The sequence below is a fragment of the Balaenoptera acutorostrata genome, chromosome 16, assembly GCF_949987535.1.
Source record: "Balaenoptera acutorostrata chromosome 16, mBalAcu1.1, whole genome shotgun sequence".
Taxonomy (NCBI): domain Eukaryota; kingdom Metazoa; phylum Chordata; class Mammalia; order Artiodactyla; family Balaenopteridae; genus Balaenoptera; species Balaenoptera acutorostrata.
Genome location: NC_080079.1, coordinates 38,436,132 through 38,463,898, shown reverse-complemented (window position 1 = coordinate 38,463,898; position 27,767 = coordinate 38,436,132). Strand labels below are relative to the sequence as shown.

At 37.5% G+C, this 27,767-nt stretch overlaps 1 protein-coding gene across 1 annotated transcript; it reads left to right on the top strand.

Moving 5' to 3' along the window:
* Positions 1–10,235: 10,235 nt before the first annotated feature.
* LIPN (lipase family member N) lies at positions 10,236–26,310 on the top strand. Its single transcript, XM_007179161.1, has 9 exons — positions 10,236–10,343; positions 11,669–11,786; positions 13,881–14,079; positions 15,729–15,838; positions 18,284–18,420; positions 20,518–20,664; positions 22,102–22,173; positions 22,706–22,777; positions 26,077–26,310. The coding sequence occupies exons 1-9, from the start codon at positions 10,236–10,238 to the stop codon at positions 26,308–26,310; spliced, it is 1,197 nt and encodes a 398-aa protein (XP_007179223.1).
* The last annotated feature ends 1,457 nt before the right edge of the window (positions 26,311–27,767 follow it).

The following is a 27,767-nucleotide window of genomic DNA, read 5'->3' as shown; positions in this document are numbered from 1 at the left end:
TAATATTAAAAAATTTACTCTGCACCTTTTGTGTGTTAGAGGCTGGAGATATCTGATGAAACAAGGAAAACATGGTTCTTACCCTTTTAATTTATATTGAGTTGAAAATATGCTGGGGAATTTCAACCCAACAGGGATGTAATAAAAATAACTAACATTATTTGGCACTGGTTAACTTGTTTAGCATTTATCAAAGGCAAGGCCAAAGCCATCTATTTCTGCCCACATCTCTGTGATACAGGTACCATGCTTATCTTATTTTAAGGAATACCACTGATGCTCAGAAGACTTAAATACTAGCTAAGGTCAAAGATTTAAGAATTAGAATCAAATCTGGATCTTGAGCCCAGAGTTACCTGAATCCAAATTCTAGCTCTTGTTACTTCTTTGTTTTGTTCCCCCTAAAGATATAGATGAGGAAACCTAACGTAGATTGTCCTAATTGGGCAAGGTCCTGCTTGTTAGAGAATTTCTGAGGCTCTGTACAGTGGGTAAGGCCAGAATTTAATACATTTTTAAACTAAACAGTGACACAAAAGCAAAATCACCAGAGCAACAGAAAGGAGTGGTTGAACCAGAAACAGGGACAGGGGATGAGATGGGTAATGTCAGGACAGAAGAGGAATGTGGGTGAGTATGTGAAACAGGCTACCCAAGTTCTGAGTCAAAACCAGGTTGGCCCACAGCAAAGCCAGTTTTGGCAGCCTGGTTGGTATTTATCTGACAATCTGTTGATAGGTGTGTTGTTATAGCTTTTCCATAGTCACAACACTTTAAGGAGCAGAGTCACACACTTGACCCTACCCAATGTAATTCATATCAATGAAGCCCTGTCCTGCAACACTGGAGAATTACCCAACCCTCAGCATAACAATCCTCCTTTCTATATTTAGTAGAATCAGAAATTTTGGAAGGTCACTATTCTTTGTAAGTAAAGGCCTTTCCTTTGTCTTCAGACCTGAGATTTCCTACATGAGGCTGAACATTTCACACTTTTTAAGTTCCATCTTCCAGATCTAGTCCTTTCAGCGTTGGTTCCAACCAATGCGTCCTGCACACCAATATGGTGTTAGATGGATACATTTGACTTAGTGAAATGAACTAGTTCTGTTAGCCTTTCCTTTCAAGGACATCAAGGATAATACCAATAGTGATAAAGATAATCATAACAAAAATCACTCTCATTTCTGAACCACTTCATGTTCTATTCAAAGTGCTTTCACAGCTATAATTACCTTCCTTTTTATTTTTGAGAGGTAACAAGGAATGGCTATGTATAAGTGTTCATGTCAGCATTAGCCATTGGAAGTTTCAGATCCAGTTCCACAACTGATTAGCCATGTGACCCCGAAAAAATCATTTATCACTGATTCCAGAAATTTCCTTTTCTACAAAATGGTGACACTATTTTCTGCCTACCCCATCTTCTGTCACGGAGACCAAAGATGTACATGAATCATATTTGCATAGCACAGCACATGGGCCTTGAAGTCACACTGTTTAAGTTTGGCTCCTAGCTCCATTATTATCTTTATATCCATAGACAAGTTAATTAATCACTCTAATCCAAATTTTCCTATCTGTGAAATGGAGATAATGTTAGTACCTTTATTATTGAGTTGTTATGAGATAATGCATTAAAAAGATTTAACATAATGCCAGTTACATAGAAAGAGATTAATAAATATTTTTTATAAAATGCTATATAAAGATAACTGCTTAAAATTTTATTCATGAACAAATTCCCATACGGAAAAATAGAAACTTAATTTGCATAGGAATTAATTATTCTAAGACATTAAATGACATATGCAAAGTCATATTTAATCGTAAGTCCTACTTTCTTGCCCTCTTGAGATTTTGATATATTTATCTGAATAACATTAAAAATAGAAATCATCTCTACCTATTATTTTGAAACACTTAACATTTGCCAGGCATTATACTAAGTGCTTTCTATACATTATCTTGTTGGATTCTCATAATAGTCCTGAAGATGAACTCCATGTGGCTTCCATTTTACACGTAAGAGACTGAATCTTTGAAAAGTTAATAACTTCCTGAAGTGGTAGACCCACTTTTTTGGGGGGGAAATGACTCCAAAGCTGTATCACTATAGGGGCCAGTGCTGTTAATTAACATGATGCTATACTACTTCTCACAATGCAGTATTGCCAGAATATTAGTATTTGTTAATCAATTATTCTCCATTTATTCACACAATCAGTTAAATAACCTCTAATATATTATCCAATGCTGTGATCAAAAAATAGTTGTTGAATGGCTGGGAATGCCATCTTTGTCCTCCAGACACTTGATTGGGTCCTGTGGAAACTGGAATACTTTTAAGACATGTAATTAATATATATTTGGCTAAGACTCATTTCTCAAAATTTTCTTAGCATACATAATTAAAGGGGCTGTAGAAGTGAGGGGGAGGGTATTAAATAAGATCTGAGCCTTGACAGGGGAATGCTGGCTGGCAGGGCACCAAAAGGCTTCACAGGGAAGCACCTCTTCGGTGACTATGGCATGTCAGACTGGCCAGTCCCAACACTTGACCTTGTCAGTGTCCTAGAAATAAATTGCACTTACACATGCTGAGTCATATAACTGAAACTTACAGGAAGCTGCAAAGCATAAACCAAAGTATATCTTTATAATTTACATTTAAAACTATAATTGTTAAAAGAACTATATCAATTTTTTTGGCCAAAATAGTGCATTCTTTCCCTTTAATAAAACGCGTAGGAAGTTCTAGTATAAAAATGCTACTTGTTTGTGCAAGGGAATAAAACACAGAGGAAGTATGTGGTTTAACAAAAATCATCACCTACACAATCATTCAAGTACACTGAGCCTTCTTCCATAAGGAAATAACAGTGTAAGCACTTTACACGAATTACCTCATTTAATCTTAACAATAGCTTTATAAAATGGTACCATTCTTATCCCTACTGTATAGATTAAGGAATTGAAGTTTGGAGATATTGGGCCACTTGCCCCAAAATATCAGTTCTCTAACTCTGGAATCTTGACTTTAGATACCAAGCTCTTAATCTTTATGCTATAATGTTGTGAGTATTTATTATGAAGTAGCTAGGCATTCAGAACATGAAGAGTAATAAGGTAGACACTGTTCCTTCCCAAGTGGAACTTACAGACTAATGAAAAAGGCAGATATTCTACAGCTGCTTACTCACATAATTAAATCTTTAATTATAATTGTAATGAATCCACCAATAAGAAGTCCACTCTCATCAAGGTGGACAGGGAATTATTCTTTGAGGAAATGAAATTTTGGCTGAGATCTGTAAAATCTGCCAGATGGGACTACAGGCAGGGAACTAGCTCAGGTGGCAAGGAGCTAGGTTTACCAACGGAAACTAAAGAAGCACAGGGAGCCAGGTTGGAAATGGGACGAGATGAGTTTGAAGAGGTAGAGCCTAGTTTTACACCTTCCTAGCCACTCACAGAATTTTGAATGTTAAGCCATTAAAGAATTTTAATCTCAAAAGTGCTTAAAACAGAATCGGATCTGTGATTTAAAATGATGACAATAGGTACAATATGGAGAATGAATGAGGTGGTTGTGGGGAATCTAGTTGGAAGGTTGCAGTGGTCCAGCTAGTGATGAAGATAGCTTGGGCTATTATGTGGCTATTGAACTAACCATGAACAAATAGTTCAATATTGAGGAATCAGTGCTCTTTTGGGGACAACTTGTGTTGATACCCATGGTCTCAAAGCAAAATCTCTCAAGTAAGCTGCTATGTTACTTATACACATATGTATCGGTTGCTCTTTATTCAATCAACACTCTCAGAAGCGTTAGATCCAGGAAGCTGTCAAACGTGTAAATGATTTTAAAAAATAACAATTATTTTGGTGACATTTTCTCTATTAGGAAATGTTAAATCATCAAAAAAAAACTTTTAAATAATAGTTTGGCGTTTGTTATTGGATAGAGTCAGTGTAACAAGCCATTCTTCCAGGCTTAGTGACTTCAAGAACAGTGGTGGATATCATGCTTTTGATAAAGGACTATAGCTAAATATTTGTGCATATGTCTTTTTGCTGGACAATAAGAACTCAGAGCTCATTTGGGGAGCAGAGGTCAAGCACTTGAGAAGGTACGTTTGATGGTTCAAATAGTAGGAAGTTTGATAGGCAGATATTCAATTCAGGTCAATCTATGACACAAAGTTATATATTTGGGATGAGTACTATATGAAACAATAAAGAATGTGGTTGAAGAAACATTTCAACAACAAAAAAGAAAAAGCAGCATAAGACTGAGAGCACACAGCTACACTCTCCAATACATGCCATTAGTCAGATGTGGCTATTTAGCACTTGAAATGTGGTTAATACTAATGGAGATGTGCTATCACTGTAACATAATGTTCAGATTTCAACGACTTAGTGCAAAAAAAAGAATGGAAAATCTCTCATTAATAATAATATTGATTACATGTTAAAATGATAATATTTTGGATCTATTGGTTTAAAAGAAATAAAAATAGAATTAAATTTTATTTATAAAATGAATTATAAATAAAAATTTGATTTCATCTGTTCTTTATGCTTTAAAAAATGTGGCTGTAAGTAATTTTAAATTGTATATGTAGCTCACATTACATTTCTATTGAACAGCACTGGTATAGAGAAAAGAGTAAAGGTAATTATCCCCAAAGAAATCTGGTTATTTGTAGAAAAATTTGAATAATTCTGAATTTATAAGATTTTTAAAAAATATATAGAGAAAATGAGAGAATATAGATTGTGTGAAAGATATCAGATTGTGCCATAGCAGTTACCAAGTTTAAGGATAATTTGGAGACTGAACAGCAGAAAAATTATTATTGAGTAATAATCTGTTATTGTATTAGTGTGCAATGCATTTTATGAATAATAGTGGATTTATTCCAGATTAGTACGAAACAAGATTGCTCATTGCTATGAATTTACTATAAAATTTATTATGTAACTCATATAAAATTTACTATATTTATATTAAATTACTATTAATTACTATATATTGATGTTAAGAAAAATGTCCTTTGAAACATAATTAAAAGGAAAGAGACCTAGTAGAATTTGCAGCCAAGCTGGTAGTGTCTCAAAGTGAAACATCTGACATGAAGTAAATACTCAATAAATAATTAAGAATTCACTATTATTGTTAATAATAACTTTATCATATTCCTCAGTAACTAAGCAACATTCTCTGGATGTCTAGATTTATCCACTAATTCATTTATTTACTCAGCAAATTTTTGATGTTGATGGTGATTAAGAAAAGGATGAAACACAGATACTATGATATTAAAAGCCATCTACCCATTTTTCAGTAGTGTTGGGGAGATTTGAGGTGATTTAACTGTAATTTAACCAAATAAAAATTCAGGAAAGAAACAGGAGCATATATCAAAATAGCCAGTGTTACCTTTTTACATATTCTAATCAACATTTATTTACCTACATAAATTGATGAAACTATTAATATATCTAAAACTAGATTCAATTGGAATTTTCGGTAAACATTCTGTGTATGTTTAAAAAGAAAATCTCCATTTGAATATACCTCCTACAGGAATTCAAATACAAAATGATCTGTAGAGCATACCATACATAAACTCTACACATTAAGTAAGCAGTTAAGCAGTTAAACCTACTTGGAGGAATGGAGGGTACAAATTTCCTTTTATTCAGTTGTAGGACCCTTCCTCCTCATTCTCACAGGCTTTGATCTTTGCCACCAATTAAGTTCTGATCCTGCCCCTCCAAGACCTGGATGTCCTTAAAGACAACCTCCTGAACTTTTGGCTTTTGGTATTAACTTCTCCTTAAATGTAAGTGATATTTCCTTTGAGCCTTTTGGATTGTGACGGGTGTACATTGGATTAGCTTATTATGGCCTCTTTTCAAAAACCTTAATATTTCATTCATTTATGACAGATAGAACTTTGTATTTGTCATTTCTCTCTGTGCCTCTTTGTCATACCCATACTGTGTTTGAAGGCGGGTGTAATAAAGTGGAGCCGAAATGGGGATTCATTGACACCAACCCTGAAGAGAACATGTTCCACTCTAGTAGGTAATCTGAAAAACAAACATCATTTCTTATAGATATCATAAACACTGCCAACCTTGCTTTAGGAGTAAACAAAATTTTTAAATGTAATTTAAAGTGCCTTTTCTAAAGCCAAAGTGTGCTAATCTATCATTTTACACACACACACACACACACACACACACACACACACACATACCACTTATGGCTTTCTTGAGTCCTGTTGGAATTTTAGGATGCATAGTGGATTAGATAAATTATCTAGTGGGCAAGTGACAAGTTCCATGTTCCTGTTCATGCAAGGTATTCTACTCAGGGCAAAACCTGTCTCAAAGGTGTAAGATTTTAAATTATTTCTTTTCCAAAATTCTCCTTAGTTTCTATTTTGTTGGTTATAGCCTAATCTTTTTAACTTTACCTTGTTTTCAAGGGGAAATTATGCCCCTTTTGATACAAAGTCATGTGTTAAGGAAAAGCAGTCTTTGGGGAGAAAGAAGCAAACTAGTAAACAAAAAAATGAGACATTGTAATAGCAAATGTATTTTGAATTAGAACATTGGAAAGAAAATAACAATCATTTTCATAAATAAGACACCAAGTTCAAAGATGTATGTTCAACGGTCTATTTTCAGCCATCTTGATAATGGACTGGGTAGCCACCATTAACAATTGGTGATATGATCCTTGGGTCTAGATAGCAGAAATGCCACAGACCTTCTGAAAGGTTGTCCCTTAATCTACATTTTGCCCAAGATCCCTTTCCAGTTCTAATATCATCTAGTTTTATGAAAAAGAAAAAAAAGCAGGGAAAATTTTACCCTCTAGAGAATAGGAGTCATCATTTTACAGTTCACAGCGTGAAGGAAGAAGTTTCAATGTCTTTTGTTTTAATTCATTTCAACAGATTGAATACTTATTCAAATAGGAAGGTTACATAAGAAGAATGACAAAAACACTTGGAAAAGACTAGCTTCATTTATTTGAGACAACTTTGTGTCTGTACAAGAAAACAGATTGAAAGAATTCTCCAGATTATTTAGATAAACCTCAGAGTTGAGTAAGAATATGAGAAGGCAATGGTGTAGAAATTCTTCTGAGTTTTAAGCTAGTCTACAATCCATAAAGCCCTGAGAAGTTTAACTATAGTCATTCTATTTCCACATAAAGTCATGACAACAAAGCAACATTAATAATCTTAACATTGTGCTTCCTAGAACTCTCCAAAGAGTCCACTGAAATTTTCTTAGAAGGGATTGTTTTTAAAGTCCTCACCCATGAGTGGATCCAGGCAAGTCCACACCCCTCTGCCATTGACACATACCTTTGCCCATTGTCATTCAGGGCAAAGCATGGTTCGTCTTTCACCAAAAAGACTGAATGAGTATGGACTGGTACATAAGCTTCCCACCTATTCCAGCAAGCTGAGTTCTTCCTTTCTCTCCATATTTGTTTAATTGGCTCAAGAGGAAATGATCTTAGGATTTGGACAAATATGAATGTTTGTTTTTGAAAGGATTTGGGGATGAGTCCAAACTAATAGAACCGAAACTTCTTCGTGCTGGGTAGCAACTGACCCTTCTTCCCACTGGGAGATGAAAGAGATTCAGTTACTGCTTGGGCTTTACCGGCATAAAAAGTGAAGTAGAAAATGGGGGCACTTCTGCCTCCATTATCCAGTATTTCTGGTGGAGCTTATGTTGCAGCAAAAAATAGAAATGAAGTTTTTCCTCTCCTGAGAACAAGGAAAATAAAGGCAACAGTGAACAGGCTAGAGAAGAAACATAAACTGGCCTGAGTTAATCAATCCTAGTTTTAACTGTTACTAATCTGTAGTGTCTGTAGTTAGATTTGTCCTTCACAAAGCTAACCTGTCACCTCTAATCCTGTGTAATTTAGGCAATTTACATTCTGCACCTGGTATTTGCTCCCCCTGTAATCTCTTGTAGCAAATCACCCCTTGTAGCTGTTTGCATTTCAGAAAGGAGGTCGCAGACCGTTAACCCAGAGACTACCGGACCCAATTACTAGGTTGCCCGACTCCAGCAGTGACTGTTTTGAAATAATGCAAGAAGAAGAAGAATGCAAGACGTTCACCATTTTGATGCTTATCACTCACTTCGGACTGCGAACTTCCCTATAAGAATCCCTGTAATTCCGCAGGAAAGTGGGGCACAGTTCTTGAGGTGCTAGCCTACTGGGTCTTCCCTTTGCCTGGCAAGGAAAATAAAAAGCCTCTCTATTTCTTATCCTCCAAATCTCTGTCTCCATATTTCTATTCGGCATCAGTGCACAGGGAGCCAAAATTTGTTGGCAACACTTAGAGCTAAAATGTCTTCATTCTCCTCAGGTCTCTATGCCAAAGTTAACAGCAGGTCGAATCCCTTTGGCCTAAGGATTTTGTTTCCTCTGCTAGTTCCAAACCCTTTCTGGCCTCAAAAGTGAGTCAGGCTGGCCTCAACTTCTCAACGGAGTTATAATCAATCACTTTCCTGCACATTACATGGTTGACATCAGTAGGTTCACAAACATTGCTTCAGTTGACTCTCATAATGAACTCTGGTGTTGAGAAGGTAGATATTGTTAACTCTGATTTTGTCTTAGGATCCTGAGTACATACTTCCACTTTTGACACCTTGTTTTGAAAATGTGTCTGAACCCTCCCGACGGTGACAGACACTCTGTGGAAACGTGGAGGATTCAGTCAGACTGGTTATTTGTCCCTAGGCATGTGTCACTGCCCAGGGTTTCTTCATTTCCATGGGCTTCCTGTCTCTCATTTCTCTAGTTTCTAACTTCAGTCATATCTCATTCTTCATTTTGTCACATGCAAAAGTTCAGAAGTTCTTCATCACTGAGAGTCCTCAGCAACAAGGGAAGCTCACCTAACTAGGTAAGATCAAGATTTATCACAATCGGGAGACAGGTTGGGAGTGGTAGCCAGGTGTAAGGGCTCTGTGCTGAGGCTGCCTTTGTTCCTGTCCTAGTTCTGTCACCTCTCTGTTCTGTAACCTTGGGCAGATCTTTCATCTCTCTAAGCCTCTGTTAATTTCATTGACAAAACGAGAATGATAACAGTAGCTGCTTTACGGCATTTCTCTGAGGTTTAAATAACACAATGTGAAGCATTTAGAACAGTGTCTGACACAAGCTAAGCCCTCAATAGATATTAGTTATTAGTTTCTAAATGTTTTTAATTATATAACATTTACAGAAGTAAAATCGTCTTCATCCAGATAGCAAATCTATGGAAAGCTATTTCACTTCAAAAGTAAATTCTGAATTTCTAGAAGTCTGTCATTAATTTGTTACAGTAAAGCCTCTCTGATGTTATTCTCTTGTTCGTTCTTAGATTTTAAAAAAATAGTGAAAGCTCACACTGGGCTTAGTGCTTTGTGTGTCACTTAATCCTCCCTACAGCCTATAAGGTAGGTTACATTATCTTAATGCTACCAGCGAGAAAACCAGGAGACAAAGCTACGGAATAACTTGCCCAAGGTCAGAAATCTTGTTCATGGTGGGGCTGGACTTCAAACTCAGGCCATTGGACTGCACCTCCACTATGATGAGTAATCTGTGTTGCGATTATGGTCAGGCTGGTTTGAGGAGACATGCTTTTAAGCCGTGCCAAGGAAGAGACACTGCACATTTAAATGTGCAAAATTTGCCTTTGGGCGTCCACAAGAAAAATAATCACATCCCTTAAAACTGATCATAAGTCTGTTTGTTTGACGCTTCGTTGTTCGTTGCTCTTGTTGTTTTGGTGGGTTGCTGGATGAGACTAGAGGATAACTCCACTTGTAGCTTTGCCATGGTATGGAAACTTGTCCTCTGAATCTTTATGTGTTCTGGCAACTCACAGGTGAGCAAAGATTTAAATTAATTGAAAAGCTTGGATTAAAATAAAACAAAAAATAAGCCTTCATACTAGATTGAATTCATTTCATTTCTGGAAGTGGACTATGTCAGGGCAATTTCTATGTGAAAAAAATAGATTAATAGTGCTCGGAGTTAGCTCACTGTATTTACTCCCTTCCACACTGTCTCAGCTTTCTCAGGATGTTAGTCAAGTTTTCATTAGGGGAATATTTTAACTTCGTTAATCAACTTTGACACATAACATTAATCTGTGGTTATTAAATGTTTTATGCCAGGCATTCGCATGATGTGGCTGTTTTTAACAACAACCTATTTGATTTGTGGAACTTTAAATGCTGGCAGATTCTTTAATTTGCAGAAAGAAGCAAATCCTGAAGTGTGGATGAATATTGTAAGTGATGGAAAATTCCAAATAAATTTTATAAATAAATAAATCAGATTAATTGATTGTGAGATATTAAAGTTCCTGTATGGCAGAAAAATCTCTGATAAGAAAACATAAAACATGGGTGATTTTTAACATTTCTCCAAGAGTTAAGCTAGGTAGATCTTCTTTTTTGGCTGAATAAGTAATACTGTCTAGCAATATAAAGCAGAATTATATCTTTTATAGATAACTTCCTCTTTTGAATTTACATTTTTAAGAATATTAAGAATTTCTATTTTAAGCCCTCTGGATGATATATATGACTGCCCTCTACTGGACTTTGGTTTTATTATCTTTAAACCAAGAGGGGTCTCAAAAGACAATTGACACATATATATGTATAACTTAATCATTTTGCCCTATACCTGAAACTAACACAACATTGTTAATCAACTATACTCCTATATAAAACAAAAAGTTAAAAAAAATGGGGTATATATATATATATATATACACACACACACACACACACACACACACACACACACACAATGGAATTTTACTCCGCCATAAAAAAGAATAAAATAATGCCATTTGCAGCTACATTGATGGACATAGAGATTATCATACTAAGTGAAGTAAGTCAGAAAGAGAAAGACAAATACCATATGATGTCACTTATATGTGGAATCTAAAATATGACACAAATGATTTTATCTACAAAACAGAAACAAACTCACAGATGTAGAGAACAGACTTGTGGTTGCTGGGGGGTGGGGCAGGGGCGGGTTTGGGATTAGCAGATGCAAACTATTATATATAGTATGGATAAACAACAAGGTTCTATTGTCTAGCACAGGGAACTATATTCAGTATCCTGTAATAAACCATAATGGAAAAGAATATGAAAAAGAATATATATAATACATATATGTGTGTGTATATATATATATATATATATATATGTATATATATATAACTGAATTACTTTGCTATACACCAGAAACTAACACAACTTTGTAAATCAACTATACTTCAATCAAATATATATATGTATACTTTAAAAAAAAAAAAGACAAATGACTTGAGAATATAGTTTTGTCAGAAGAGTGGGTCAATGCTAGATATTATCTCCAACCCCCTGAAAAATTTACTACTAGCAGACATTTTCTAATAGTTTACTTTTTTTTCTATCAAGACTTTATGTAGTAAATTAATTTTACAGTTACCTGGGGCTACAGATTTCAGATAATTTACCCCAAAAAGCACACACTAGTTGCTTTTTTCTAGTTCCTTTTGGTAATCTTTAGAGAAGATGTTTAGCTAACACTCATATTTTTACTGGGCAGAGTGAAATCATCACCTACAATGGCTACCCCAGTGAGGAGTACAAAGTCACCACTCAAGATGGGTACATACTCAGTGTCAACAGAATTCCCCATGGACGAAGAGACACCAGGAGCACAGGTAGAAGATGTGTCTCTCCTGAGAAGGAGAATTGCGTATGACTAAAGTTTATCGCTGGCTGTTCATTAAGACAATGACTGATTTATCAAAATTGGTTTGAATTTTGGATTAGTCTTTACATTGCTAACAGGGAGTCTCATTCTTTTCCAATTCTCTGAAGACAGGAAAGAACCTAAAATTACAAAGAACAAGACTGAGCTTCTTGACTGCCACCAGGCTTTCTTCTTAGAGAGTAAATGCAGAAGTGGAGCCTACATTTTGTTAGCTCATTACTGATTTCTCATGTGGAAAATTGCTGTATTCCAAATAGTGGATTTCCTCACTGTTGGAAAGAGATTGGCTGGGTTGTATGAAGCTGGCTGTGGGGTATCCCAAAAGAGTCTCTCCTGCCCCCTCTAGAATCAACAGGCCTCCCTCTGCAGGATAAAACAAAAACCCAATTAAATGACAGTGGCATTTCTGAAACTTTTTCCAGGAAGGAAAACTTCAACATTCATGTATGCTTTGACCTGAGGAACAGACAGTTTATGCAATGAAAGAGCATGGGGTTACTAAGGCTTCATTCTAGAATGTGGAACAAGCCATGCAAAAGCAGACGAATTACGCTCTTTAAAAGGGGAAATATAACTGCAAAGCCCCTGAGGAGGGAGAGAGAAGAGCAAGCAAAACATCTGCAAAGGCCCAGTGACCTTTATCTACCAAATCATTTACCATGAGATGATTCATGGTAAATGAGACCATTTACCATGAATCATCTCATCTCCCAGCCACATTCAGAGGCAGCTAAAATCATGTAGTTCAAGAATTCAAGAGTTTCACAATAAAAACTGGGAGTGGGACATGGGTAGGATTACTATCTAAAATATGAGATGCCCAGTTAAAGTTGAATTTCTGATAAACAGCAGATGAGTTTTTCGTGTAAATCTCACTTTATGATGTACTTATATGAAAAAGTTATTCATTGTTAATCTGAAATTCAAATTTAACAGGGCATCCTGGGTCGTTTTGTTTATCTTTGTTTTTGTTTTTGGTAAATCTTGCAATACTAGGCACAGCGAGGGGTGGGGTAGGGAGGTGCTATGAAACATAAAAGGAGAAAACTTTTACAAGAAAGACTACTTAAGGAGGGAGAATTTGGGGAAGATTTGGAGTTAAAAGACATTTATTAGGTGTATCTTTCTAAATGCTTTAAATGAATTAAATCAATTAAACCTCCCAGAAACCCTATGAAGTTGGCACTATTAATAGTTATCATTTTACAGATCATGAAACTGAGGTAAAACAGGTTATGTAATAGGCTCGAAGTCACACAAATGGCAAATGACAGAACCAGAATTCAAACCCAGAAAGCCTGACTCCAGAGCCTGTGCTCTTAACTACTAAATTCTAGAATCTTCCATCCTGGTTCTCTTCCTCAGAAACTTGAGAGTTCACAAGAGGGCGTTGAGTTGATTTTACTGCTATAGTTTTCAAATACTCTTCAGTGGGCAGAGGCTGGGGGTTTGACTGGAAGTTTGGTGAGGAACTGGTCATGGTCCATTTATGCTCACCTCCCCCTCCTCCTGGAAGAGGCATAAGACTCCATCAAACATGATCATCTTCATGTCTTTGTAAGTCAAACCCAGGAGATATGTAAAAGCGAATACATAGTGAATACATGTAAAAGTGAATACATAGTGCAGAGCAGTTGCAAGCACATGCTTTGGCATGAAACAGAACCGGACTTGAGTCCTACCCAAGTACCTTATTAGCTGAATGACCCCTTAGGAAAGTTACCTAACTACCTTAAGTCTCCACAAGTATAAAATGAGGATCCTCAAAGTAGGAGCTACTTTATAGAGTTATTGTAAGAATTTAATAAGCTCATGCATGTCAACCAATCAGCATAACACCAGGTACAAAGTATGTGCTCAAAAAACTTGTTATGTGATTACAACACTCTACACTAATGACAAGGAGGAAAGTGAATGCTGTTTTTGGTTTTTGCTTTTCCCAGTGGGGTTTGTGTGTGTGTGTGGGTGTGTGTTTCTATCATGTTCCTGAGATGCTCTATTTATTATAAATTTCTCTCTCTTCCTTCCTCCCTCCTTCCAGGTGCCCAGCCAGTTGTATACTTGCAGCATGCTCTGTTTGCAGACAGTGCCTCCTGGCTTCAGAATTACGCCAATGGCAGCCTTGGATTCCTTCTAGCAGATGCAGGTTACGATGTATGGATGGGAAACAGTCGGGGCAACACTTGGTCAAGGAGACACAAAACACTCTCAGTGAATGAAGAGGAATTCTGGGCCTTTAGGTAAACTATATCTATGAAAGTTCACGAAGGCAATTTGAGACAAGTCCTTTAAATCTAATAGTGTGGGTGGTATTAACAATAATGTATGATACTTGGAGTCACACAGCTCCTTGTAATTTCTATTAACATCTCGAAGGAAATAAGTAGCAAGAAGCTCTGATTTCCATTGATTCTCCCACAAGCGAATTATATCATTTCAACACGGTCATTTTAACGTACAATTCTATCCAATAGTATACATTATAAGTATGTCCCAAGGGACAGCTTAGGAAATTCCTGTGACCAAAGTATGCACTCACTCAACCAATGTTTATTGAGTGACTACTCTATGCACTGTTCTAGGCCCTGAGCATTCAAGAGTGAACAAAGTCTCTGCCCTCATGAAGCTTATGTTTATCCTAGTGATGCTATTACAAGTCTTTTCTCTTGGACAGCCAATCAGTTTTGCAAGGAAGATGTGTATCAGTACCATATTTTACCTACAGAAACTGTGGTTGAGAATGTATAGAATACCATTCTCAGGAAAGCTTTAACATGAGATCTTTAAAACTTTGTTAATAGGCAATAGAAAAGAATCTTTTGATATGCTGACTGCTTCTTTTAATGAAAGTGTTTTCTGCTGTCACCAAAGGACAGGCTGATGCCTGCAGTGGACATCCTTTCTCAGGCTTAAACTCCCTGTTGGTTTAAAGCCTGCTACTAGAGCAAAACCGTATTAATGAAATATTCAGTACCCACTGACAAGTTGGAAGGAAAGAAAGAATAGATGAAATTGTTAGGGTCAGACCTTTTGCCCCAGGGCAAGCATTGGGAAATATTTTGTGTGGTTGGTCCTTGGCTGGGAGCTTGGAGCTTATTTACTATAAGGCATCACAACCATTCTCTTATACTGGAGAGTACCAATCTATATTTCCTCTCATGTTCTTCTAATAAGCAGGCCCTTAGTTCCTGAGGTACCTAATTCTACTATATGTTATTTAGGCCTTTTTTGCTCTCTTGTATTAATGTTGGTTGAACTGGTACTATAGGATTTTGGTATATGTTGAATATATCTCTATATGGACAGAAATATTAATAATAGCAACATCTGACTGAGTGTCTAATAGCAGCCAGAGTCATTCCTTTAATACTATCCAACCCCTATAGCAGCCCTGCCATATAGCATTATCATGTTCATTTCATAGATAAGGAAACTTAAGCTCAGGGCATTTAAGTAACTTATGGAAAGTTACTCAACTAGTACATGGTGGACTCATGATTTACAACCAGTTCTGTTTCCAAAGCTGGGTATTAAGTGGCCCTAAGAGTCTTGAAGTTCCCTGGGGGAGACTGAAGTAGAGGCATGCAAACCAGGTAGGGAAAGGACAGCAAAAGAAATGCAAGAGAAGGGAACGAAAAGTAAGAATGACAAGATTAAACTTCAGATAATGTAGTTTACACAAGTCTCAAATCATTCCTGTTATTAGAAAGTAACACATATAAGTGCAACAAAGAAAAGCTACAATAGCCTATATGTAACTGAATAAATAATGAAATACAAACCAAGTAAGTGGACAGCACAGAATTCAGTGTGTAAAAAATAAACAGGCAAGTGCTCTGAGTTTTGAACTTAGTTGGGAATATTTATAAGTCCCTGTTTTATTTTTCAGCTTTGATGAAATGGCCAAATATGATCTCCCAGGAATAATAGACTTCATTGTAAACGAAACTGGTCAAGAGAAGTTGTATTTCATTGGACATTCACTTGGTACTACAATAGGTATGTTTACAAGGGTCAGCACTTTACAAGGGTCAGAGCCATGCAAAAGTTCACCTTTGAATTGGAACAGAGTAACTGTTTTACATTTACGGTGTCCTTAATTCTCTGTCCTGTGTTGGGCACATAACCCTAGTGCCCTAAGTGGCTGTGAACCTGAATTCCAGAGACTGTGAGTATGTAGGACGAGCCTTTCATCTATTTCCGGTAACCGCAACACATTTGTAATGGTGATGTAATTTCCCAGGAATAATGTGTGCTCAAAATCCAAACAGGTATTTCCAAAGAGTAAGTCTCTAGATCTCCTCCAAGCTGAAAAAGTAAAGCCAAATGCCATGAAATATCCTTAAAGAACGTTAACTATGCATCAATCATACCTTCCTCACAACCCACATGGAATTTTAAAAAATAAAAAAGAGGGGCTTATACTCATATTTGAACAAATTGAAAAGGTATGGTAACATTTTGTTTGTGAATCAGACCACAAAAGCTTCCTACAATAAATCAACTGGGCTTATCCATTTAGTGTATGATTTAATATTTATGGAGTAGCAATTAATTGTAAGCACTATATAGATTTTTTTTAAAGTCCAGGAAATGTACTTTGAATGTGTGGTTCCTAGATTTTTTAAAAAGAAATCAATAGTCTAGCTCCAAATAAAAATTTAAAGGAACCCATACTATTAAAAATATAAATTTGTTAGTAATCTTCCACTAAAGTTTCCAGTTTTAAGAGACTGGGTTATATGAAAATGCAGTATTTTAGTTTGGGTGAAACTGTGCAAGAGACAATAAATATTCCTACAGTAGCCTCATTATCACCATTATCATCAGGAGCAAATAGGTCTTTACCAGTGCTTTGTACTGATAGGCAGCTTACAAATTTAGACTAGGCAGTGAGCATGAGAGCAAATACACTAAAAGAGGATCAAAGAACTAATAAGGGGACCCAACCCCACCCCCCCAAAAACTGTCACTAATAGGAAAATAATTACACCGTAATAGCTAAGACTTAGGAGCCTTTACTATGTTTAGGGTCCTCTGTTCAGGACCTTTCCTACAATCTCTGTGTCTAAGCGTCAGAACAATCCTACCATTATTATTTCCATCTCATAGAAAAGGAAACAGAAGTTCATAGAAATTAAGTGGCTCCTTCAAGGTCTCTTAATACATAAGAGGTGGCACATAAATTCAAACCAGGTCACTTTGACTTCACCGATGGGGTGCTTGGGCGCTGTGGAGAAACTGTAGAGAGAAGGATGACTTGAGTGGTGTCTAGAAAAGTGGATAGGACTTAGATATGCTCTCATATCTGATTAGCAGAGAAAACAGTAAATTTGATCATCAGGGCTCTGCGTTGCATTTAGGGCATGAAATTTTTCAGGGAGCACTATTTGCCTTTTGAGCAGAGAAATTTTTGTTATGTGGGAAGGACCTACTCTTTATAGGACATTTAACAAGTCAGGCCCTAGCCCCTTAAATAATAGTTGGGCTCCCCAGTCAGTATGACCATAAAAACTCACCTCCACACATTTCTAGACATCTTCTAGGGGGAACAATTATGCCTGTTTCAGTCTTTGTATCAATTACTCAGCCAATTCCTTTTCTGGCTAAGAGAGTTTCAATATTTCAACAAGAAGTTCAGAAGAAAAAAAACCCCTGCTATGGCTATGTACATACTCACACACACGCATACACACACACACACACACACAGTGGAGGGGGGCCCAGGAAAGTACCTCAGGGAACCAAAACACAGAGATCCTCCACATAGCCTTTCCTGTGTGAGGCTGATCCCCGCCCTCAACCTCAGCGTGCTAGATATGGATGCAATGCTATTACTGAACAATCAGAGCAAATGGAGACATATGGTCCTTACTGGGACCATGGTGGACTGAGGGAAAGCCCTTTCCCTTTTGGATGCAGGGAAGATTCCAGAGGTTTTGGTAAGCATCCAGTGAAGCACTGAGAGCAATGAAATCTCATTCGACTGTGAGAAAGAAAAACTGTGGAATAACTGGACGATAGTGCAGAAAGAGCTGATTGATTCACCTCCCACGCACTGATTATTTATTTCTAGAGGCTCTGTGACTCACTCTGACATCTCAGAGTTGGTGGTGAAGTGACAATATTGCCAGCACTTACCCCACGCTTGGGAAGTGAAGGTGTCCCCAGTTTACTTGGCAGGAGTTGCTTCAGCAACTTATCCTTCACTTTCCCCAACCCAGTTAAATTGTCCAGAATAAGAGAAAAATGGAGACTTGAAAGCAGAGAGGGCTGAAGGCAGATTAACTTTGCAGGATAACTTAGAAGAGTTTCCCAATTCATCCCCAAGATCAATGCAGTAAAAGGATAAAAATGACAAAGCAGAGTCCCACTTTTGTTAGTAGAAACATTGCCTAAATACTTCTAATTTTTACAAGATTGTCTTGTCTCCTGTTCTCTCAGGGTTTGCAGCCTTTGCCACCATGCCCGAGCTGGCACAAAGAATCAAAATGAATTTTGCCTTGAGTCCTGTGATCTCACTCAAATACCCCACGGGCATTTTTACCAGTTTTTTCCTACTTTCAAGTTCCTCAGTCAAGGTAGGCCCTTCCTTTTGCCAAAAAGTATATGAGGATCTCCTTTGGGATGATAGATCCTTATTATTTTAAAATCTATTATGAAACAAAAGTAGGACATTTAGATGAAATCTGTAGAAACCAGACTCTGGGATCATGTGCTTGGAGTGTATGTGTCCTTGTGTGTGTTTGTCTATGCCACAATGTCTACAGCTCCCATATACAATTCACTATACTCAGTTATTAACAGACCTGAGTATAAATCAGAATTTCTAACTGAGCTGACTGCTGTGTCAGTTTAAGATCTACTCACAAGTTTCCTTGTTCCATTCTTTTTTTTTTTTTAATAAATTTATTTATTTATTTATTTATTTATTTATTTGTGGCTGTGTTGGGTCTTCGTTTCTGTGTGAGGGCTTTCTCCAGTTGCGGCGAGCAGGGGCCACTCTTCATTGCGGTGCGCGGGCCTCTCACTATCGCGGCCTCTCTTGTTGCGGAGCACAGGCTCCAGACGCGCAGGCTCAGTAGTTGTGGCTCACGGGCTTAGTCGCTCCGCGGCATGTGGGATCTTCCCAGACCAGGGCTCGAACCCGTGTCCCCTGCATTGGCAGGCAGATTCTCAACCACTGCGCCACCAGGGAAGCCCCCTTGTTCCATTCTTATTCCCCTGGGCATGTCAATGAATTCACAGTGCCCAAATGGAAGACATTTTCCAAGTTACATGTGATCACTGATATCCCTGACTTTGATGTTAGAAAAGCCTGAATAATATAACCCTTCCCATATGGGAGCTTGCTCTAATTTACTGAAGCTAAGATTCCAAAGCATCAATGTCTTAGAGCTGAATTATTTATTCAAGTATTTATTGGTTATTTTCCAATGGTTGGAAAAGTAGTTTGATGGTCAGTTGTGAGTTTGGGATTTTATTCTTTGAAAGTGTTTTTCTGTTTGCTTTTTGTTTCTCTAAAAAGGTCATTGCCACAATGAACGTAGTACTTTATCAAGATTGCCCCTCAAATTTGGGGCAAAGGATAGAATAAATTTTGGCCAAAATGAAGTCAAGGAGACCAATTAGGGTATCACAATAATTCATATATAAAATGAGGTCCTGGTTTGAGGTGAAGAGGTAGAAATGGGAAAAAAAGTATTTGTGAGCTAACACAAGGAAGAACTTCCATGAGGCCTAATTGGTTTGATAGTAGTTTTTTGGTATTGTTTAGTAAGCTCAAATGATGTAACTTCCCTTTTTTGTCGTTGATAGTTCTATTTTAAAGTGTGCTGACATCAGTTAGTTTTAGATGTTTACTACATTTGGGCAGAGTTGAGCAGACAAATTAGTTGAATTAAATTCAGAGATAGACACATCTATTTCTAAATACACCAGTTTTGCATATGTGAGGCTTTGCCTACATAGGTCGGGTCTGAGGCACATATTGTCCCTGACTTATCTCAGTTTCTTATCCTCTACTGTCAAACTTCCCGCCACTTTAAGTCCCATTCTCTGGCCCACCCCCCATTTCATAATATCCGTTGCCCCTAGAAGCTCCAGTCCTCTCATCAGAGATGCCCGCCCAAGATTGCTTTCCCAAAAACCCTAGAAGTTTTAACTATGCTGCCTCCCAAGACATCAATTGTTTTTCTGTCCAGTGGCACCCTCCCTTCAGTACTCTACCTTTAGCATAAAAGCTGGCTACTCTGGAACACTACCAGAAAGGTGATGTGTACATGGGTAATAGGGAAAAACCCTGCTTTTCCTTCCTATTCAAGGCAATATTTGACCTTAAGGAGAAACTGCTCTACCTTTCTTGCCATTTAAAGAGAAATACAGGCAATCGCTGATTGGACAGAATGTGGGGGAGCTTCACCATGGAGAAATTAGCTAATTTGAGGTTGAGGGTCCTTACTGCAGTCTCCTTGTAAATTATGTTTGATGATATTAGCCGGGTGGAGACAGATTCATAAATAGTAACTTTTCCTGAATGACTTGATCTCCTTGACCAAAACAGCAAATAAATATACAAATATAAGTAGAGCCCCAAGAATTCTCATTCCTGGGATGAATGGGATGTCAAGAAGTCTGAAAATGGTCCTCGAAAGAATAATTATTTTTTATTTTTACAGAGGATTTTTGGTACCAAAGGTTTCTTTTTAGAAGATAAAATAAGGAAGTCACCTTCTACCAAAATCTGCAACAATATAATATTACGGGTGATATGTATTGAATTTATGTCTTTATGGGCCGGATTCAACATGAAAAATGTGAACATGGTATGTATAATGATTCTGGGGCCATTTGATGCTTTTAGAAATTCCAGCTTTTCTTTGATTCATTTTGATGTATCTATTATACTACATAAATTAATGTGGTATTCTAAACTTAAGGGCAGAGATTTGCTATGCATAGAAGATTAGATATTCAATGGACCATGAATGTGAAGACTGAGGAAGACAATAGGCAGCTTCATCCTTTCATACCTGGTCAAATTTAAGAAAATAGTTGTTCCACAATAGGTAGTGGTTTCACATGTTCACAATCAGCCACCACTTAACTACAGTCAACTTGATTTTATTTCAGTACAACACAGTGCATTAAAAAATAAAATAAAATCCTAGAAAAGAAGTACATACAAGCATTAAATTTATTCCATGTATGCCTTCACTTGTTGGGTGAATTTAACCTCAAATAAAATTCATCATTTAACTTGGAACATACAAGACAGAATGGAATGGAGTGTAATCCCTTTCCTATGAAAGAGCAGAAGTCCTGTTTCATCAACTCCTTGTTTCCTGTTATTGAGAATTCAAGGAGGAGGAGGAGTTCAGACTAAAGACCAGTGTGGTTGAGTAGTTATCTCTGTCATATTCCAAATGGCAGCCAGCGAGACTGTTACAGTGAAGCTAGTTCCAAAATAGCTTTTCTCGGCCAGCCACGCAGCCCACATTCTTTAAGAGGATAAGTTGTGTTAGACCAAAAACCTTGAGGAACAATTGTTCAAAGCCTGCTTCTTCAAAAGTAAAGATTTTTAATAGTTTCCTTGATTTGTTCCATTATATTCTAAGACATACAATTATCAGTACTATTTTATGTCTACAATTTTCATCTCTATTATATTTATGAAGATTGAAGTACAGTACACATGGAAGTGATTGATTTTTAGCTTTTTTTTGCAGTATTTTATTTTTTCCTTACAAGAGCACAGCAAATTGGTAGTATGATTTTTAGCATGTCCATTTAATAGATGAAAATACAGAAACTCAAAGATGATAACTTCCCAAAGTCACAAAGCTTATCATTAACAAAGTTAGGTCCTGAACTCCAGGATTTTTGATCTATTGATCTGTGACCATCACATCTGTGCACACACACACCCGCAGCCCCACACACACACACTTGCACAGAGTACCTTTCTTGGTTGCTTTGCTCCATGTCCATTGTTGCTTCTGCTTCAAAATAAGCAAATTATCCTACAGCTTCAGAGCTGATGCAGGTTTGCTCTCAAGCAGCCCATGCCACCAGTCAGCCCATGGTTCACCCACATTCAAGTGCCTGACATGAATTTGTAATTATCTAGATGATTCTTCCTTGCCATTTTCAAAACCGCAGTATTTGTTTATTAGTTCTTAGCATAATTATGATCTGCTTCTGAAAGGCATAGTTTTTCCGTTGGGTGGTTAATGCTGTAATACGTGTCCTTTTTCCTTCAGAGCCGAATGGATGTGTATATGTCCCATTCTCCCACTGGATCGTCAATACAGAACATCCTGCATATAAAACAGGTAGGGTCTTTGTCATGGAAAACTATTCCCTTAATTTTCTTTATATACAAAAGGTCAGAGTTAGCATGTCTGTTCTAAGAAACTTAGCAGCTGGCTTCCTTTTTGCCCTTGTCACCATCTTTATGGTTTGATTTCCCTGGATTTTAAGAGAAAGAACAAGGGATGGGGCAGACCAAGTAGGTGACATAAATGAACCCCATCTTAAATCAGAGCTTGTAAAATAGGCCCTGAGCTGAAACAACTGGTAAACTGGGAGAGCCTCAGGATAACCGAGCCTTCCCCAGAGAGAGAAATACCTGAGATTTGATTTCCCCCTAACAAGGCTTGGTTTTCCACTAGCTTTTCCTTCAAACCAAGGAGATCATTGCATCACTTTCTGTTGACCTTGTTTTTCATACTGGTAAAATTTATATCTTTCTGGTGATCCCGAAGCCTTATTTTCTTCCCAGTGTACAGTGCTTTCCTAAGATTTGCTGTTAACAATCATGATTCTTACTGTGAATATTACTTTTCTATAAAACATTTAATTCAGCTTTACCGATCTGATGAATTCAGAGCTTATGACTGGGGAAGTGAAGCTGAGAACATGCATCATTACAATCAGGTGAGCTATTCAGAGTGACCCCAGATGGGTGGCTTTGAAAACTTACAATGATAAATTATTTGAGAGTAAAAAGAATCCTAGCTGGCAACTGGTGTCATTCACATTGGTTGACAGAGATTTTTTTTTTAAAGTCTAGTTTTAATATGTATTCATTTCAGAAAATCTAGAAATAAAAGAATTATATACTAAGGGAGTTAAGTCATTTATAATCCCTCCACCCAGAGATAACTATAGTAGATGTATCAATATTTTATTACATTTATTCCAATCTCAACATCACTGCTTTTCCACAACTTTCAATCTTGCTTTTTTATTTACAGTCATAGCAAAACATAACCAATGTTACTGAGGGGTTTTTTTAAACATTATTTTTAATGGCTGCATAATAATGAAAATTGTTTTATAAAAATCTATAAAAATTTACAGAGTAAATGAATACACGCTTCTTGATACCAACAGAAGAAAATTAGGATTACACATAAAAGAGAATTTTCCACCCATAAAGTGTTGAATCTTAAGGCAACTTTTTCCCTCTAACTTTACACACCAAAATTTATAGACTCATTTAGCCTTCCTATACTTATTTTTTTTTTTTTTTAATTTATTTATTTATTTATCCATTCCTGGCTGTGTTGGGTCTTCGTTTCTGCGCGAGGGCTTTCTCCAGTTGCGGCAAGCGGGCGCCACTCTTCATCGCGGTGCGCAGGCCTCTCGGTATCGCGGCCTCTCTTGTTGCGGAGCACAGGCTCCAGACGCGCAGGCTCAGTAGTTGTGGCGCACGGGCTTAGTTGCTCCGCGGCATGTGGGATTTTCCCAGACCAGGGCTCGAACCCGTGTCCCCTGCACTGGCAGGCAGATTCTCAACCACTGCGCCACCAGGGAAGCCCGAGCCTTCCTATACTTTTAATCAATCCTGTTGCCACCTTCCTTTTTCTAAGTCAGGGGCTGGGCTTCTCAGTATGAACTAAGCACATTTTTCTGATGTTTTCCCAGACTGACATATTTAAGGCTATTAGTGCAAACATAGATCAATGAAATTGTTTCTGAACATCAAATCAGTCAATCAGACCAGTCAATCTCTCAGTAATGGATTGAATTTTTAGAGAAATGATTCTACTAGCCCTTAAGACAATGAGAGCTATATATAATTTTATTATTATTTTTAATCAGCTTAAGGTGTGATTTACATACAGTAAAATTCACTGATTTTATGTGTCTAACTCAGTGAGTTTTGACAAATATATTCATTCATATAGCCACATCACAAGCAAGATATTGAATATTTTCATTACCCGCAAAGGTTTTTTTCCTGCTCCTCAGACAATGTATATTTACAAATGCATATATTTGCAAATGCTTAGAAAAAGGCCAGAAAATGAATAAACAGCAAATGTTAAAGTGATAACTTTCAAAAAGGGGAAGAAAGGAAGAGTGAAGTGGATGGACATGAAAAAGTAAAGGAGGCTCTCATTTTGGATTTTACATACATTTGTTTTCTTTCATTATTGTAATGAGCATGTTATAGTTATATATTGTTTACATTTACAAGAAAATAAAACAAAACACACACACACACATAAGACCATTATTGTCAAGTTCAGCTTTATTGAAGTAAAACTGACCAAAAAATATTTAAGATTGAAGTGTACAACATGATGACAAGTATTGAGAGTGTAAATGGCCTCAGAATTTACACACAGTTAGCTAGCTGGTCCTACCCTACTCCAGGTCAATCCTGTTTTATTTGTTTGTAATTTTAGATCATTGGAAGCCAATTTTTATTACATTCAGAAGTATCAACAGTTTGTCCTCTCCTTAAGTTCCCAGCACAATCTCTGTGTCCACTCTATGTTTTTTTAAGAATAAGAGGATTAACCCATGTAAGCCTCATGAGGGTAGGAATTTCCTTCTCTTTTGTTCACCAGTATTGTCTCACCTGGCAGAGTACCTGGAACTTACTGGCCCCTTAATACTTGTTTGTTGTATGAATGAAATTTTTTAACTTCCCTCTAATCCACCTTAAAATCTCTGTCTTCTTGATTCTCTCCTTTCTTTCACTCTCAGAAAATGAAGATCCTCTTATTATCCAAGTTATCCTGATCTTGTGCCCTCGACCCCATCTCTTCTCATATCTTCTTACTGGCTTCTCTTATTATCTTAAATGAACTCCTATCCCTTATGAAAAACAAACAAAACACCTTCCATCAACCCATCAATTCTATCAAGTCATCCTTCCATCACTCTGTTTTTATCAACATTTTTTAATATTTAAAAGGGAAGTGGAGAAGTATCTCCACTTCTCCACTCACTCCTGAACCCTGGAAAATGTAGTTTTGGTCTTCATCTTCCTATTATAGCTACTCTATTTAAAGTTGCTTGTGGCTTTTAATTGCCAAATATAATTGCCTATTCTCACCTATATCTTGTGTTAGTTACCACAGTCTCCTTGCAACTCACCCCGCTGATTTGGACTTCCATAATATAACGATCTCTGATTTTTTTCCTTCCCTTTTTGATTGCTCCCTTTGTCCTCTGACTGGCTACTCTCTGTCCCCCACTGCTCTCAAATTGTCAGAATTCCTCCAAAATTCTTCAAATCTCTCTCCCCTTTGTCTTTGGAGAATTTAGCCATCCTTATAGCTTCAGTTACCCCCTTATGTGGATCATCCAAACTGCTTGTCTAGATTTTTTTCAGGACCCATTTCCAACCTATTTATTCTTCAAGTCATCCCACAAACTGATGCCTATACAATCATCCTAAGACAGAGCTCTGAGAAATGAACTTGCCTTGTCTCCAAAACTTCTGAAAGGTGCCCAGCTGCCTCAGCCTTTCATTTAGACCTTGACTGTCTCCAATCTTATATCCTACAGTATTCCCTTACATATTTTCTTTTCTGGGTACACTGGACAGCTTGCCATTCCTGACCATGGCATACATGCTATTCCTGCCTGCTGGAAAGCCCTGCCACCTTCATCCTTGTCTGTAAAATCCAACCATTCCTCAAGAGTCATTTCAAATGACTGCTCTTTATATGAAGTCCCAGTTGGAAATAATTTCTTCTTTGTCTTCACTTCCATTGCATGTGGGGAATGTTTTATAGCATTTAATATACCCTACTTTGTTTACAAAAGTTTATTTAGCCATCTTGCCTTGTTCCTTCACACTCCTTGAATATAGAGCCCATTGCATGCTTTCTTCCTGTGGTCATAGTGAATATTCAGTAGTCTCTATTTATTTGAAGTCAGTTGTTGCTCTGAGGAGCTTCCGCTCATGAATGCACTTTCTCTCTCTTCCATAGAGTCGTCCCCCACTATATGACCTGACTGCCATGAAAGTGCCTACTGCTATTTGGGTTGGTGGAAAAGATGTCCTTGTAACACCCCGGGATGTAACAAGGATACTCCCCCAAATCAGGAATCTCCATTACTTCAACCTATTGCCAGATTGGAACCACTTTGATTTCATCTGGGGCCTCGATGCTGCTCAACGTGTGTACAGTAAAATCATAGATTTGATGAAGTCATTTCCCTGACTGCAGTACATCTACTCTTCAGGTAAAAGTTGCTTCCAAGCCCATAAGAGGCTTTGGGGAAAATACTCAACAGCAGTGAGTTCTGCTCCAGCATCCTTCACCTTGTTGCTGTCGCTGAGGTGTTCCCTTATCACGGCATCCCAGCTAGGAATTATATCTACTGTGCTGCTCTTTCTCTAAGAAATGTCCACATCTGAAATCTTAGAATCTTCCCCTCAGTCAGGGCTAGGTCCATTTTTTCATCTAAGCCCTAGTAAACTCTTCTCTACTAACTGTACACTTCAGGGAGGAGTTAAAAGAGGCCTTTCTCTTTCTTATTTCAAATAAATATAGTGGCTTCATGCAAATGATACTCACTCCCCATCCCCTTTTTCAAAGGATTGAATATCAGCATAGGAGTGCTGGCCTAGAAAAATCTTGTCAAGGGAGTCGTTTGGCAATATGTTTCGGGTGGCTGTGATCTTGTGGCTTTCCTGAAATCACAATTAGGGCAATAGTTATATGGTCATCTACAGACAAGCTATGAAATAAGTCTGATCCACATCAAGCATGAAAAAAAGAGCAGAATGGAAAACTAACCAGATTTAAGTATTCCAGGAATTTGTTTTACTGTTACAAGCTAGGGGGAAAACTAACTCTTAGTAAGCATACGACTCAACTGGAAGGAGTGGAAGGATGTGGCTGTAATAGATTAGCCTACTAGTTATGAACAGTTAAGAGGCATTGGACATCGGTTGATATGTTTACAGAGAGAAAAGAGGGCATTGGTTAATATAAGAATCTGGTTAAGTGGGGGTCAGTTAAGAGAGCTCCTGTGGGATTTGTCTTATTCATCTACTGCTACAACAATGCTTTGTAATAAACAACTCAGTGGCTTACAACAACAAACATTTATTTTTTTATGCTCACAAGTCCACAGTCTGGCTGGTATGGCTCTATTTTACACTGAGATCACCTGGGCTTGGCTCAAAGCTGTGGGTTGGGTCCAGGTCTGCTCCACATCTTCTCTTCATTCTGGAACTAGCAGCTCTCAGGGTTATGTTCTTCACATGACAGATGCCAAGAGCACAAGAGGGCTAGCTAGATCACGCTAGCATATTTGAACCTCTGCTTGTTCACATGCCTTTGGCTAATTCAGATCACATGACCAAGCCTTACCTCAGGGGGGTAGAATAGTCTGCTTCACCTACAGTGGGAAGCTGCAAACCACATGGCAGAGAGTGTGGATATATAATGCTATTATACAGGAGTGCAGAATTGGGGAAGATACTCCATTCTACCATATAGAGGCATAAAATTCAAAAGACAAAAATAGGGAATACAATAAAAAGTAAGTCTTCCTCTTTCTCCCAATGCTTGTCTTACACTCTCCACTTCAAAGACACCTAACTCTTACCAATATTTTGCGTATCCTTCTACAGACTACGCCATGCATATTCTAATGGATCCACAGATAC

What these genes read in the sequence shown, in the direction of transcription:
- LIPN (XM_007179161.1), top strand. Translation starts at nt 10,236, where the DNA reads ATGATGTGGCTGTTTTTAACAACAACCTATTTGATTTGTGGAACTTTA. An exon ending in ACATGAAAAATGTGAACATG is followed by an intron (nt 20,665 to 22,101) that starts GTATGTATAATG and finishes TTTTTCCTTCAG; the next exon opens with AGCCGAATGGATGTGTATAT. An exon ending in ACATGCATCATTACAATCAG is followed by an intron (nt 22,778 to 26,076) that starts GTGAGCTATTCA and finishes TCTCTTCCATAG; the next exon opens with AGTCGTCCCCCACTATATGA.